Genomic DNA, 16,122 nt, shown 5'->3' with positions numbered 1-16,122 from the left:
TTTCCAAAATGGCTTTGGCGATTTTGGCTCTAATAGCAATCGTGCCATCAGTGTTATCGCTACAAGAAGTTGCTCCAAATTTAGACACTCTTTTCAAATGGAATTTTCTGGAATATAATTTACCCTGGGATCATGTCACCGTAAGTTAATTAGATTATAGTAGATAAATAAATAATATTGTATATTTTACTATCAATTCTATTATTTTTTAGATGAGCAAATTGAAACCTGAAAACACAGTTCCAACAGGGTTAGAGGTCGGCTGGAACCGTTTGTTTGTAGCTACGCCGCGGCTACGTCTGGGCGTAGGCGCTACGCTGAGTACATTTCCACGGAACACTCCACCGGGATCTAGCCCAGTTTTGCAGGTAAATAATAAACAAAATATAGAAAATTTAGGTTTTGCTATAACGTCGATTTTATTAGATAGTTATTATTTCGTATAAATATTGTTTTTTATATACAGGCTTATCCAGATTGGTCTTTCCACGGTGCTGCCAGAGACGAATTTGGAAATTGCACAGGCCTAGTATCAGTTTACAGGATCCGTTTGGATTCTTGTAACCGTCTATGGGTTGTGGATTCTGGTGTCACTAATTCACTAGATGATTTCCAGAGAATGTGTCCACCTAAAATTCTAATTTTTGACACTGCTACTGATACTGTCATCAGAAGCGTTGTTTTCCCACGTGAAGTTCTTCGTCCTTCATCTCTGCTTACAAATATCATTTTGGATGAAACTACATCAGATCCTGCCAATCATTGTGATGATCTGTTTGCGTACATTAGCGATACCGCAGCCCCAGGTGATAATAGATCGTTTTTACTCTTATTTTTTTTAACTGCTATAAAATGTATGTTCATTGCTAGTGCTGAGTTTTGTATGAATTGATAAATATGTATCTATTATCCAGGTTTAATAGTCTACGATGCTGGCAGAGACCTTTCCTGGCGTGTCATCCATCCATCCATGTACCCTGATCCAAATCATGCATCAGTTGAAATCCAAGGCGAAAGCTTCAGTCTTATGGACGGAGTTGTAGGATTGGCATTTGCTCCTAAATCTGGAACTTTATACTTCCAACCATTGGCGTCTGATAGATTATTTGCTGTACCTACTGCCGTGCTTAGATCAGGCCCAGTTCCTTTGGGCGGAGAATTGCAAGTTCGATTGGTGGGCAGAAAAAGCTCTCAGGGCTTGGGAATTGCTGTTGATTATGATGATGATACTGTTTACTTTAGTACAACCACTGAGACTTCATTGGCCTTGTGGAATCCGCATAGCAATCATCAGAGGTAACAGAGAAAAGAAAATTTGATAGTTGATTAAGCATTAGGTTGATACATTTTTTGCAAAATATGTATCATTATTATTAACTTAATTTGTTTTTTTTTCAGATTGTTAGCCATTGACAATAGTCGTCTCCAGTTCACGGCCGACGTCCGTCTTCCAGAAAGGGATCCTGGGTTCTTATGGGCCCTTACAACTCGTTTCCAGAAGTTCTTCTTAAGAAATGTTTCTGCTCATGAAACAAACCTGCGAATCGTCCGAATGCCAATAAAAGCAATTCAGTCCGGACCTCCAATTCCTCAATGGAGTTATTTAAATACATTGGACCACTATAGAGAAAAATACTTGGACAAAAGAGACACAAATTCCACATCCAGATATTTGTAAATTGAGTTCTGAAATTGCATTCATGTTCGGCGAATATATTTCAAGGTAAGGTTCAGATTTTAAGGTATGGTTCAGAACTGCAACATTTGAAAGCTAAGTTTGATTTCAAGGTAATTTTCGATAAATCAATTATACATAAAAAATTCTACTCATATTTTTTAAATTATTTAAAAATATCACGATGAGTAAAAAATTTAAGACAACTGCCATTGATTTATATCATACTTGTGCCTTATAGACGGGTAACTTTTTGCGCCCACATTACAATACACATAATAAAAAATTACCTTTTGCACAAATCTTTGAATATATATACTCGTATATATATATATATATATATATATATATATATATGATACATACTCATTCTATCAGTATTTTGATCATTTTCCATTTATCATTTGTATATATAACTTGATTTTCTCATTCTATCTCCTCAGCCTTATTTTTAATTTATTTCTATTATTTTTGTTTGTGTATATAATTTAAATTTAATAATATACATGTTAGTAAATTGCATGTAATTTTTATTATTTTAAATTATTTTTATTCTTATCTGTATGTAAGATATATGTTTATCAGGTTCATCTACTTTAACATAAATACGTAATCTTATACTAAAATCAATATTAGCGTTTCTAGAAAAGCCTAGATGAGTAAATTTTATATTAAGAAGATTAGGTTATTTGTAAATACTTTGTATTTTCGTATTAGTAATAATCTGTCTAATCTAAGTTGTAAAACTTAAATAAATCTTTTTTAAAATAATTATAAAATATCTTGTTAATATTTTAATGGCGTTAGGTATTTCAGAAACTTCAAAAATAGCCTCAGAATAAAATGTTCAATAATAAATATATATATATATATATATATATATATTTATATATATATATAAAATTAATTATAATATTATGTATAAAATTAAAATATATAAAATATTTTCTATATAAATATTTTCAACGCCAGATTTTGCAGTAAAATAACCTAGCTTCTTATAATATTGCACCAAAGCAGCTTCTGATAAATGATTGATCTGCAATTGAAAAAATCAATAATTTATTGCTTTAAATTAATTTAACAATAACATAGTTTGAGAATATAATATTTCAATAATATTACCATGAATTGTTCAATATGTTGTTCTTAAGATTATTGTCTCTAGCTTTTTTTATATAACTATTACTAATTTTTGTGGTTTTGTAACATTTCCTGAGAGCAGAGAGAAAATTCTAACATAATTTATTTATTAATAATTATAAATATTTTTAATTAATTTAGAAAAATAAACATATAAATGAACCGACTGGATAGAAAAAAGAACTTTCAACTGGGTTTTTAAATTAGTAATTTTAATGGTGGGTTAGATAATAAACTTATGCATATTTTGTATTAAAAAAAAAACACCACGTAATATCACAATTATTATTCTAAATTAATTCTAACCCTAATTATTATTCTAAATTAATTCTAATTCTAGAGTAGATTAGTGTGAAGAGTTTCTTGATTGTTTTTATCACAATCAACGACATGTTTTGTAATTTCAAATTAATTTATTACTCGCCTGGGATTCTGAGAAATCTTCTAGTAATTCAAGTGGCATTTCATCGATGGTGTAATTAGCAATACCACCCATTGCTTCCAAAGTTAAAGATTCCATTTCTATGGGAGTTAGGGAGCAAAGAAGCAAGCCAAGGCGGTGGGTCACGTTGGCATTCCAGGCACCAGGAAAACCGTAACAGGAAGACTTCATCGCCACGTCCAGGAGAGCCTGGTAAAATGTAACTTTGTAAAATAATGGTAAATTGTAAAGTCATTCCAAAGATATCAGTTGAAAATCGTGCTGATGAGCTATTGGTGTAGTAGATCGATCAGGCCGTTTTTTCCCAACTTGATTTTTGATGTTTTTTTATATGACTATTATGATGAAATATAAAGTTTATAGACGTAATGAACATCTTAAAATATTATAGTCCCATGAAAAGTGTTTTAATTATAAAAAATCATTAAAACTTGTAATAGTTGCTAAATCTCAATTTAGGAAGTTCGTGTTTCTTGACTCTAGGCAAAGTGCCACTTAGACATAGTTTATATTAATTATTATACTTAACTCGTTTTTGTTCAATACTGCAATGATGGACTCGGCTGAAAGCATCATTCTCTAGATTAAAAATCACTTTAGGTGATATATTTTCAAGATTATACAAAGAAAATCCGCACAGCAAACTTTTCAATTCATTTATGGCCGATGCATTAGATAATATATTATATTTGTTCTGTATATTGCCGTGGCTACATAAATAATAAATTAATAGTAATAATATTTTTATATTGATACAAAGAATTCTTTATTTGGTTACCTATTCACAATGGCAAAAGAAATAATTCCCAATTTTCTCCTATCAAAATCTAAGGTTTCTAAAATTGTCGTAAACTCAGGTCCACGTGTGGATATTAAATACAAATCACTCTCAGATATGTAAGGCAACAATGGCCCACATTTTTTTATAAACTCCTCTGATAATTCCAATACGTCTCGACCACCTAATTTTTAATTATATATAAAATTACTAAATCATGCTGACAGTTGAATAAATGCAAAAATCTAAGTATCAAACCTTTAACTTTTTCCCATATATCATTTCTCGCTTTTAGTGGCAAACTTATAAAATTAATTTCATCCAAAGTGTTGAGCAATTCCGTTTTGCTAAAATTTATAATATTACGTTCAGAAATGCCTGTTTGTTTATAACCGTAAATTATATGAAGTATGTGAAATATAATTAAAATATATTGAAGCATTTTAATTATTAGATCAAAGACTTTTTAATTTAATAAAATATGATATGATTATAAATCATAAAAAAGTTTATAAAAATATTCTTAAAATAAAAACTAAATTCGTAAAAACATTTTGTAAAATAACGTGTGGTTTTTGTTTTCCTTGTTAATCATAGTCTCTTCATATTTATAAATTAAATAGTTAAAATAATTAACTTATTTATATTTAAATTTCAAAAAGATAATGAATTTTCAAATTTCTTTATTTAAATTATTTTATAGTTTACTACTAATATTTTAATATTACATATATTACATTATACTATTTATAATACCGTATAGTTTATAATTATATAAAAGCAGCGGGTACATAATTTTTATTATAAAATTACTTAGAAAAATAAATTTTTATATTGGTTCTGTAGCATATAAAAAATATTGAAAATTATAATATATGGGTATAATAATTGAAATGCATAAGCAAAATATAATTTTTGGTTGTAAGTGGTACTAAAATAATTTTTCTGATCTGTTGTTTAGTGTAAAATATAAAATATCGTCTCTGTTTTTATATAAAAAGTATATTTACATCACACTGTCATAAAATATATATAAATTAAATTTTGATCAAAATTTTAAATACATTTGCAATAAGACCATAATAGAAAGTGTTAAAAATACTATACAAAACTATATTCAACTATTTTCATTTTTGTAACGAGATAAAGAAAAACGGAAACTGTTTATCAATTTGTTAGTTTCATTTTTATAAATTTTTTCATATTTTGTGATTCGGTGTTATTTGGTTTGTTGAGAAGACTTCTAATTTACTTTGCACAGTTCGTGCACAATGGACGATTTTCGCGAACGTGGAATGTTGACTCGGTTACTGGATTCTTGCAGTTCTAAAAAGGTAATGAAAAGGTAATTATACTAGTAAAAATAATTTAATTTTAATTATTTCTATTTTCCTTACCAAGCAAGTGAAGCAAGCCTGATGCCATTTTCCTTCTAAGGCCACGATGGCACTATCCACAATGGGTTTCTTGCAGCCGCTGCAGTTGCTCCCAAATTTATCCTGGTAATCTTTGGCGCAGTAGTTTCCTCCGTCCTTTTGGAAGAAGGATTGGCCGCTTAAGGGTTTCTTGCAGGCGGCGCAAACGAAATGTTCCTCGTGCCAATGGTGGCCTGCTGCGACGATCACTTTCTGGGAAAAAAAATTAGGTAAGTAAAAAATTTAATAACGTCTTAATTCAATTATATATAAAAAATAATTAGAATATGCAGCAGAAATCAATTGCATTCAAATCGGATAATCCGTGCGCCCGAAATCATTGTCTCCACACATAAACACACACACAGACAAACATCCACTTTTTGGAGGTATGCCTAAATGTTCAGAAATCTCTGAAACGGCTAAGGAGCTAAAAAACTAGAAAAAAGTGATAAATTTACCTCTGTAATAGGTTTACCACATCCGTGGCAAGATTTCAACATATGTTTTGTATAACAGCTTTGGCACCATGGTTTATTTTCATGGTGGTTGAAGGTGTCGCCTTGAATTGGTTTATCGCACTTATCACATTTGAAGTGTTCCGGGTGCCAAGTCTTGCCAAGTGCACTAACGATCTAAACAAAACATTTAAAAAAATATTTAAAAAAGATACTTATTTTTTATTAAATCATTTTACACACCTTTCCGTGTATTACTTCATGACAAGCGTCGCAGGATATAGCAGGTGCGGTGGCAGACTATAAATTAAAAATTATTAAATAAATAATAATATATTTTGATCAACAAAATATTACGATAAATTAATTAATAAATATTATCATTATATTTATTGTTGCTAATTAAAATGCAGTGAACGTAGACGATCGTTGCGAATTCCAAAGTGACGCGTCGTGAGAAGTAATAAAATTCGTGTTTGTGCATAAATTTATATATATTATTTATATATAGCAAATACGTAACTGAGTTTATTCGAAATACAAAAGTTGCATGTGATAATTAGGAATAAAATTGCGCCTTTAAAATTACAATAAATATTGGGGTACAGGATTTGGAAGAAAAAGCTTCTGCCGAAAAACCTTCAGTTAAATGCAAGTAATACCTTCATAGTGACATATATTTTTTACATATTATTAAATAAAATCACTTTCGTTTTCACTAAAATTTACAGGAATATCAATGTAAAAATAAAAAAAATAATGTTGGATTATAAAATGTAACATTTGAACTTCTGTATTGTTTTGAATACATAAGTTCAACTGACACATTTTATAAATCATTGACATGTCAGTATCATCAAGTTCTAAAAAGCATAAATATTTCCAAAATTTCATAAATTCTTATAAAATAATCATCACATACCATTTTCGTCTAATTACTACCGCTCTGCCAGAAGTTTGTATTTATATAATCGTTATTAATGAAAATTTTGGATGTATTTTGGTCACACTATATGCATGGTGCAGTTCATAGTTGTTTTTTGTTGATTAAAATTAATTTAGTTTACTACGATTGTAATATAATTTGAAAAAAAAAATAACAAAAGGTTTTGACTATCTTTGGTTGATCGGACGAACATGTCATTTTTAAAAAAAAAACTTCATACGAGTATTGAATATTTTATATTTAAAATATTTTATAGTTAATATTTTATTTTTCAAATATGATGTAAAAGTGCTATCACATCCAATAAACCTATCATAATGAACCCTATTATATACAAATTTAAGGTGATTGTAAATACCAAAATTGTTATTAAATGGACAAATTTTAAATCAATGAACGAGTTGTTCAAAAAAGATGTCTCCTCAATCTATCTCTATATTAATATTTATATATAACTTTCATTACGGAATATAATGGTTTGTTGGATAATTTTGATTAAGTAAATATTGTAATGAATGAAATGATCAACTTTTTATCAGCTAATCTATATTTTATACAAATCTGCCAGGAAACTAGTTTATAGCAAATAACTAGAACATTACAATATCAGAACAAAATCCGTTTTGAGATAATTTCTGTAGTATCATAAATTAGCTTATTAGTCATCATACAAACTTATCATTCTTTTATTAATGAATGTTATTTTTAGAAAAATCATAATTAGTAGTATTAATGTGAGCATAAAAATTAATGAGGACAAATATCAGTCATTCGCTCTCATTCATTTTTCCAAAAATTAAATGGAACAATATAAAAGAAAAAGTTCTTCTGAAAAAGCTTGATTAGGAGAACTTTATTAGAAATGTCAAATTAAAATTGTAAGAAAAAAGCTGATTTGGATTTTTAGTGGAAAAAGGAGGAGGACGAAAAAGGACTTCTGCTTGCCATCAAGCTGTCTGAAGTAGGGCTATCGAACTAGAAACATTTTAGTTGAAAGACAAAAGTTTTTATACGGGAAAGCCTTTATAGGCATCATTTATGAATTTCATTATTAAGTAAAGACGTCCTCGAAGAACAAACAGAAAAAAACGAAAGAAAGAGGATGAATAAGAACTACAACTTGCCAACAGGCTCTCCGAAGAGGGGCCATCGAACCAGAAACCTAGTTGAAAGACAAAAGTGGTTAACCACTGATCCACGAAAAATCCTATAATATTTTATAATAATCCATTTACAAATTTTATAATTAAGTTTATTACTCAAACTTTGTTTTTTTTCAGTTTTCCCCTCCATTTAATTTTGGAGCCTAACGTCGCATATTCGTGATTCATTTCTTATTAAGAAGTTGCACAATATGATTTGTTGTTTCAATTCAATGGCATTATCGCATTTGCAATACATATGCACTTGTGTAAGGTCGACCGCAAAAATTTTACAACAAAATATACACAAACAAAACGACTGCATATATGGAAGAAGCCAGCTCATTATAAATACAGGAAGGAACTGCGAAATTCGTGTTTTCTTTCAGATAAGAGGTATTTAATATATTTTTTTTTTGTTATTTATATTATGATTTTCGTGGTATTTTTTAAATATGCTGCTGGTTGCAAAATCATTTTTAATATAATTTTTTCATCTAATTATTTACTTGGTATGATTCATGCATGCTATATCTCAATCAGACCATTCTTCTGGTATGAGAGATCTCTGCAATCTTATTAAAAAAAATTAGAGGCAAATTATGTTTTTTTCAAATGTTATTGTTTTTTTTGAAAATTATGTTTTTTGACATGGCATGCATACACACACATACATCAATCTTTTCTAAGGTACGCCAAAATGTTCAGAAACCTCTAATACATCAAAATATCTCAAACGAGTCCTATAAGCAACTATGATGACTTCTTAATGGCTTTTTTAGTTGCCAACTGAACCTGTTGTCCTATCTCTATTTGATGATTTTATTATTAGAAATTCTAGTACTGATGATGACTCTTTTATTGGGTGCAGCAATGTTGGGAAATGTCTATTTCCATTTTGTTTGTTCATTTGAAAACATATTGCTATCTATATTCTCAAGTTGAAACCGATATCACTACTGCTTGACATCAGGCTGATGAGTGTAGAAACTTGAACTTGTGTAGCCCATAATAAGGCTAAGTCTTATTGACAATATAAATAAAAAATATGCTTCCAAGTGAAAATAGCCTTTTTGGCATCACTGCAAAAAAGTTTTTAAAAAATGTCCCAAGTAGTCCATTGGGTTACCTTCTATATATATGTGTATGAATTAGAAGTTATATAAATATATATATATATATATATAAATATATTTATAATTATGTAGGCTGCAGTGAACGTGCATACAGTTTATTATTATTATTACAAGTTTTCGCCTACCATGCATGCATGTGGGCAAATTTGCATGAAATAATAATCTAAGGAAGCACAAATTCCAAAATCATTATTACTTAAAAAAGAATTTGAAATGAGTAACTTTCAGAAATAATCTTGTACCCATTACGTTAATCATCTACTTATCTTTAAATTCAGTTAAATTTTTTGTTAGAAAAATATTTCTTACTATGTTTCTATTAATTCTTTTGCACTGTGCTATATCCGATTGAACGTTCATGTAAATATGCCACCGTAATCTTTATTAACAGACTGCTAATTAGATTTATATTTAGAATTTCCTATTAAAATCTAATGTTTCTACACAGAAGTGAGATATCCAGTTTCTTGTATTAATAGCAGTGTAATACAAACAAAATTACAAACAAAAATATGGTGTAATCAACGTTCCAAGAAATTACTAAAACGAATTTAATTTGAATTATTACTAATTCTTGATTAAGCAAATATAAATATAACAACGCAAAGAAGATAATTCCTGTATTGTAATAAAATAAGTAGCAATAAAATTTTGGTGCTCTTTGATTGATAAAAATGAAGACTTACCATAGATACTGCAATTAATTCACTCTTTTAGAGAATTGTTAATTATATTCAATATTGACTAATATCCATAATATGAATATCCATAAAAAGAATACTTAACGGTTTTGTTTTTGCCATTAATCGTAAAAAGAGTCATATCTTTGTATTTATATAATTTGTAATCAAATGATAGTATTTATCCGACGTAAATATTATTATTTCAAAACAGTCTGTTACTCACGGATCAAGATTTATATTTATAGTTTAACTAAATCCAAACAATTTGTTCATGATTATAAAATTTAAAAAAACGTGGGTCCTTGTTGAAATTATAAAATAAAAAGACGCAAAAAATGGTATCATTTATGAATATCAGTACGACCACTTATCATGAATTTTATTAACCTTTTAACTTCACGTAAACAAAAGACAATTTGTATCCAGTCACAACATTATATCAACAATATAAATAAAAAATGAGTAATAATTATATATATAGCTTTATATTTTGTTTATGAAGGATTTTATATCCACATACGTTCCTGGTTCTATATATAATTTTTACTAAAAATCAGAACTTATAATGGCAATTTAATTAATTTACTCTCTAATTTGTAATCAGTAATATTAAATACTATTACAATTTCAATTAACTAATATTTTCATTTCAAATAAGCAAATAAAAACCCCTCCTCAAAACATTAAAAAATCATATGTACAAATTCAAAGTTAGACGTTAAACTATATGTATAGATAGTTCAACGACTAAATTTTATAAAATGTTAAGTACGGAAATAAAGTATTCATTCCTTTAATTCTTTATTCTATTAATCATAAATTTATCAGATTTTAATCGTTCTTAGCTAAACATATGGTAAAATGACGAAGATTTGCGATAAGGAAGATTTATGAGCATATTTTCGAACAATGGAAAATTAATTTTAATTTTATGAACATGCAATATATAAATTATTTATGGTTTATTACTTTAATTTAAATTGTTGCTGAAATATATTTGAACTTTATAGCTGACTTTATTATACAATTAAGCGATTAATGAATATTGTTCTATAAATCAAGCCAGCAAAGTAAACTGAATTAAAATGTACGAATCGATATTTAAAGTTTGAAAATAAATCCATGAGTAGGATTTATAAACTGAAATTAAGATATACGAAAATGAATAGTAATCTGTTATACACAATTGATATATTTCTTTTTGGTAGGTAACTCAATGGTAGTCCTTGGGACATTTTTTAAAAAACTATTAATATAAAATTCTACATATACATTAGTATGCGCCAAAAAAGTCACTTAGGCACACATGATTTTCGGATACCAGGGATCAAAATAAGATGCTTTGCTGAAGAAACTATACCTCTAAAATGAATTCTGATGTCCCGTGCAATGACCCAAAAATAAGGGTTGAAATTTGAAAAATTCCATTTTGACCCATTTAGTCCAAATGTATGACCGACCCCCACTAACTTTGGAAAGCCCATTCACCCATGCCCATATTTTTGGGTCAACGCACGGGACATCAGAATTCATTTTAGAGGTATAGTTTCTTCAGCAAAGTATCTTATTTTGATCCCTAGTATCCGAAAATAATATATGCCTTACATAATTCAGATTCGTTCCACTAATAATACAAAATTCTACATATACATATATGCAAAAAATAAAATAAATAAATTTTAATAATATATAGTTTTAAGTTAAGTATCAAGTATTGAAGATTTAATTAGTGGAAAATATTATTAGTGGAACGAATTTTGATATAGTGTTCTTATTTACATAATTCAGATTCGTTCCACTATTAATACAAAATTCTACATATACATGTATATACATATATGCATATATGCAAAAAATAAAAAAAATAAATTTTAATAATATAAAGTATTAAGTTAAGTATCAATTATTAAAACTATCATTAGTTTAAAATATTATTAGTGTAACGAATTTTGATATAGTGTTCTTATTTATATAATTAAAATTCGTTCCACTATTAATACAAAATTCTACATATACATATATGCAAATAATAAAAAAATTTTTTAATAATATAAAGTAATAAGTAATAAGTATCACGTATTAAAGTTATCATTAGTGGAAAATATTATTAGTGAATCAAATTTCAATATAGTGTTCTTATTTATATAATTAAAATTTGTTCCACTAATACAAAATTCTACATATACACATATGTATATATATATATATATATATATATATGCATATATGTAGCAAAAAATAAAATAAATAAATTTTAATAATGCAAAGTATTAAGACTTACCATTGTGAATCTACAAATTAGTAGGTAGGTACTCGATAACAAAACTGATAAATAACAAAGTAACAACTTGAAATTACTAAAATTAAAGAAGTATCAATAAATGGTATTAATCGTTTTCTAATTATTATTGCTAATGAACTTTTCGCCCGTAGCGCTCCAGCGAAACTAATTTGCAAGGCGGCTTACGCGATTCCCGACATGTGAGTTATCCAGTTTTATCGCTCGCGAACCACGCAGTTTGGGGACATCTGATTCTGCGCCGAAGAGTTATTAGTATTACTCATGCCATCGTACAAAACACTTGGACAACAACCGTCCCACCCTGGTGACGTGCCGAACATCCAGGTCAGTTATCACATATGTATTATTTTAATGCTTCAAGAATTTGTTTATTGCACACATGCTATAAGATCACTACTGCTTGATATTAGACTGTCCGAGGTCGGTATGGAACTTGGAACCTTAGTTGCAAAGCCAAAGCTCTTACCACAAGGCCACAGAAGAGCCAAACTTGCATTATTTATATTAACTAAAAATTCTATGGTAAAATGTAATAAAAATCAATTATGATATATAATTATTATTACATTCTTCGAAAAATAATTGCATTTATCTAATCTTTCAAGTGTTAATTTCCTTGATTAATTGAAAAAAAAACAGATGAGAACATTTGATTTTAATAATTAAAAAAAAATAGAAAAATGAAGAAATAATAATAGAAAAATTCACTTTATTTATTAAAATTCATACAACCGTGATATACGATGAATTTAGTTCGTACAATCATTTTATATGTTTATTTCCCCGAAAATGCTATAAAATTCGAATGTTATCAAATGAAAATTTATTAAGGCGGAACGGAAATTTAATATCGGATAATGTAAATATAATTTGTGATTTAATTAGGAGTTTTTGTTAAATTGGAGTTGATTAGATGCGTTGGCTGTATTATAAACATGGTGCATCTATACACTATTTTTCAATTTTTCTTCTTCTACTTTAGGAATACAGTAGAATTTCACTAATCCGGCTCTATAAAAACCCGGGTGCCGGATTACTGGAATGTTTCAGATTACAAGATCATAGTGAAGTCTAATTTTCAATACATTTATGATATTGGAAAAATTTTCAAAAATTTCCGGAAAATTGTTCCAAGCTTCGGTCACGAGGGTGTCGGACTGTTGGAGTGTCGGTCTATAGAAGTGCCGGATTAGAGAGATTCTACTGTACATTATTCCAACAAAAATTACACCATCCAGCTTCTTAAAGAAGAACAAAACGTTTCCTTACTTTTTTCAACATTTATCCTTATACCTAGAGGTTTGGGTTCTAAGCTTTTTCAACTTCCCGAAGGAGAAATTTATGAAATTCGCAAAAAACTCCGACTTGACAATATCGTTTTAACTATTCTGAATCGTTTAACCCCAAAATTTGTAAATGTATATGCGTGTAAAAAAATCATAAATATTTGGAATTAGTTGATCATAAAAAAATGGAATTTGGATTAGAGAGATCAGAGAGAACAAAATTCAGATTAGAGAGAACAAATCCTTTTACTTTTTTCCTTATACCTAAAGGTTTGGATTCTATTCTTCTTCAACTTTCCAAATGAGAAATTTATGAAATTCGCAGAAAATCTGATTTGACCATAGCGTTTTAACTATTATGAGTCGTTTAACCCCAAAATTCATAAAAGTATATGTGTGTAAAAAATCATAAAAATTTGGAATTAGTCGATCAATAAAATTTGGAATTTGGATTAGAGAGATTCTATTGTATATTATTCCAATAAAAATTACACCACCCAGGTTCTTAAAAAAGAACAAAACCTTTCATATTTTTCCTTATTAGAGGTTTGGACTCTATTCTTTTTCAAATTTGGAAAAATCGTAAGAAAATCCAACTGGACAATAGCATTTTAACTATTTTGAATCGTTTAACATCAGAATTGGAAGAAGTATGTGTGTTTAAAGTAAATTCATAAAAATTTGGAATAATAAATATAAAAATTTGGAATAATGCTGTTTCAATAAGTCGTTTATTTAAACATGTCTTGATATTTTTATTAAATGCCCATAGTATATTACTGCAAAAATTATATAGAATTTTGTAATAAAATATTAGAAATTACTTGATTTTTCTGCAAATATTTTAAGAAGAATTTAATTTTGAATTAATTTATTTTTTTCAAATATCCATACTTACTCCACGCCCAATTTGTCGAGTCATTTCCAATTATAAAGACCCCACAATTTATTACCGCAAAATTTCGATTATAAAAGTCATCATTACATTATCTACTATATCAATGTTATGAAATTATTATAGATTTTGCACACAACACCCAAAGTATGACATAATTGATTTATTCTGCGTAATTATAAATTATTATTGATAAGATAGTTTTCAAATAATCGAGGAAATTTCCACTTAAGAGGATTACTTGCATACATTTATTTTTCGAGAAATAAACATATAAAATGATTATATACGAAATTCGTCGTATACTTCATCGGTTGTACGAATTTTTAATAAATAAAGTAAATTTTTTTATTGTTAGTTCTTCATTTTTCTATTTTTTGTTAATTATTAAAATCAAATTTTCTCATCTGTTTTTTTTTCAATTAATCAAGGAAATTAACACTTGAAATATTAGATAAATGCAATTATTTTTCGAAGAATGTAATAATAATTATATATCATAATTGATTTTTATTACATTTTACCATAGAATTTTTAGTTAATATAAATCATGCAAGTTGGGCTGTTCCGTGGTCTTGTGGTAAGAGCTTTGGCTTTGCAACTAAGGTTCCAAGTTCCATACCGACCTCGGACAGTCTAATATCAAGCGGCAGTGATCTCGATTTTCACTTGAAAATATATAGAAGAAAATATATCGGTGAACATATATACGTAATATATATTATTTGTCTTTTAAAACAGCCCGATATTATCATTTTATTACATCATTCAGTTCCTGGATTACATATGACAATTAAAATTCGTCGGTAAATTACATCCTCATAAATATTTATCATTGTTTTGAACACTATAACAATTCAGTAATAATTCAGATAAGGAACATGTTATTGATCCGTTTTGATAAAAATAAATTTGATGTGATTAGATCAAAGTTTAACCGAGTTTTTGCACACGGCATGAACAATAACGATTTTTGTTTTATTAGAAAAAAAGATATCAGAAAAGATAGAGCTGATTAAATGGTGATCGATTGATTGAAAATAGTTTCAGGGTTGTAAGGAATTTTTAAAAATATTTGACTAAAATTATTATAAAATTACACCCATACCTTTTCTGTTTCATACATCCAGGCTAAGAGTCTTATTCCTCTGGTAACAAATTGTTGATTTATCAAGTGCGTCGCTTAATGATGTAAAAAATAAAAATGATAAGAAAACCTTCATATCATAATTAATTTAATATTTCTTGGAATAATTATTTCACAAAAGCCAGCAATAATTATAGTTAATTTATTTTACTATAGAACCGAACAATTAAAAGTACCTTTATTATTACGATATCGATTAATGATATCTTTCACACCTTTGTTTGAGTTCTATTTAAGTTATCAGAAGTTCACAAAGAAGACCTTAAAGATAGCATTTCATATATAGATTAAGTGGCCCATTTTTCCAAAAAATATGTATATAAGTCACGCACATGGACGTGATTCTAGGTCACAGAATATTTAAGACCAACCTGATGGTAATTCAGTACCAGGCACAGAATTTTCCAACAGTTGATATACTCTTCATCTAATGTCTATATTTATAAAAAAATCTAATTCTAATACAATTTTCTGCTAAAACTGCTCAAATATTTTTTTATTAATTCACCGCGATGAACAAATGAAAAAGGCGAAAATTAATAAAATACGAATGCAATTTTATTTTTATCAGGATATATTTGGTTTAACATTGTATAATATATCATAAAAAATTATCAGTAGAGTACTTATAAATAAAATCATAAAATTATTCTACTTTTTTTCGAAGTGACGTC

General features: G+C 27.9%; 2 protein-coding genes across 2 annotated transcripts; one reads left to right on the top strand and one right to left on the bottom strand.

The window, feature by feature from the left end:
* Positions 1–8: 8 nt before the first annotated feature.
* Positions 9–1,932, top strand: LOC113382880 (protein yellow-like). Its single transcript, XM_026621128.1, has 5 exons — positions 9–140; positions 213–368; positions 467–806; positions 915–1,296; positions 1,399–1,932. The coding sequence occupies exons 1-5, from the start codon at positions 9–11 to the stop codon at positions 1,676–1,678; spliced, it is 1,290 nt and encodes a 429-aa protein (XP_026476913.1). The 3' UTR covers positions 1,679–1,932.
* A 3,141-nt stretch (positions 1,933–5,073) lies between these two features.
* Positions 5,074–12,252, bottom strand: LOC113383256 (transforming growth factor beta-1-induced transcript 1 protein-like). The gene is made up of 5 exons (XM_026621504.1): positions 12,100–12,252; positions 6,155–6,211; positions 5,915–6,088; positions 5,436–5,666; positions 5,074–5,364 (listed from the first exon to the last, which is right to left on the bottom strand). Exons 1-5 carry the CDS (start codon positions 12,100–12,102, stop codon positions 5,287–5,289), a joined length of 543 nt encoding a protein of 180 aa, XP_026477289.1. The 5' UTR covers positions 12,103–12,252; the 3' UTR covers positions 5,074–5,286.
* Between the last annotated feature and the right edge of the window lie 3,870 nt (positions 12,253–16,122).

Source organism: Ctenocephalides felis, unplaced genomic scaffold, assembly GCF_003426905.1.
Source record: "Ctenocephalides felis isolate EL2017-DRISC unplaced genomic scaffold, ASM342690v1 CF-g0.4_SCAFFOLD_03570, whole genome shotgun sequence".
Lineage (NCBI taxonomy): Eukaryota > Metazoa > Arthropoda > Insecta > Siphonaptera > Pulicidae > Ctenocephalides > Ctenocephalides felis.
The sequence above is the reverse complement of the archived record's forward strand: the minus strand, read 5'-3'. Positions and strand labels throughout refer to the sequence as shown.

Coding starts and splice junctions, on each gene's coding strand:
- LOC113382880 (XM_026621128.1), top strand. CDS start 9: ATGGCTTTGGCGATTTTGGCTCTAATAGCAATCGTGCCATCAGTGTTA. Junction 141..212: donor TACCCTGGGATCATGTCACC/GTAAGTTAATTA, acceptor ATTATTTTTTAG/ATGAGCAAATTGAAACCTGA. Junction 1,297..1,398: donor CCGCATAGCAATCATCAGAG/GTAACAGAGAAA, acceptor TTTTTTTTTCAG/ATTGTTAGCCATTGACAATA.
- LOC113383256 (XM_026621504.1), bottom strand. Junction 5,667..5,914: donor GTGGTAAACCTATTACAGAG/GTAAATTTATCA, acceptor TTTTTTTCCCAG/AAAGTGATCGTCGCAGCAGG. Junction 5,365..5,435: donor AGGCTTGCTTCACTTGCTTG/GTAAGGAAAATA, acceptor TTACCTTTTTAG/AACTGCAAGAATCCAGTAAC.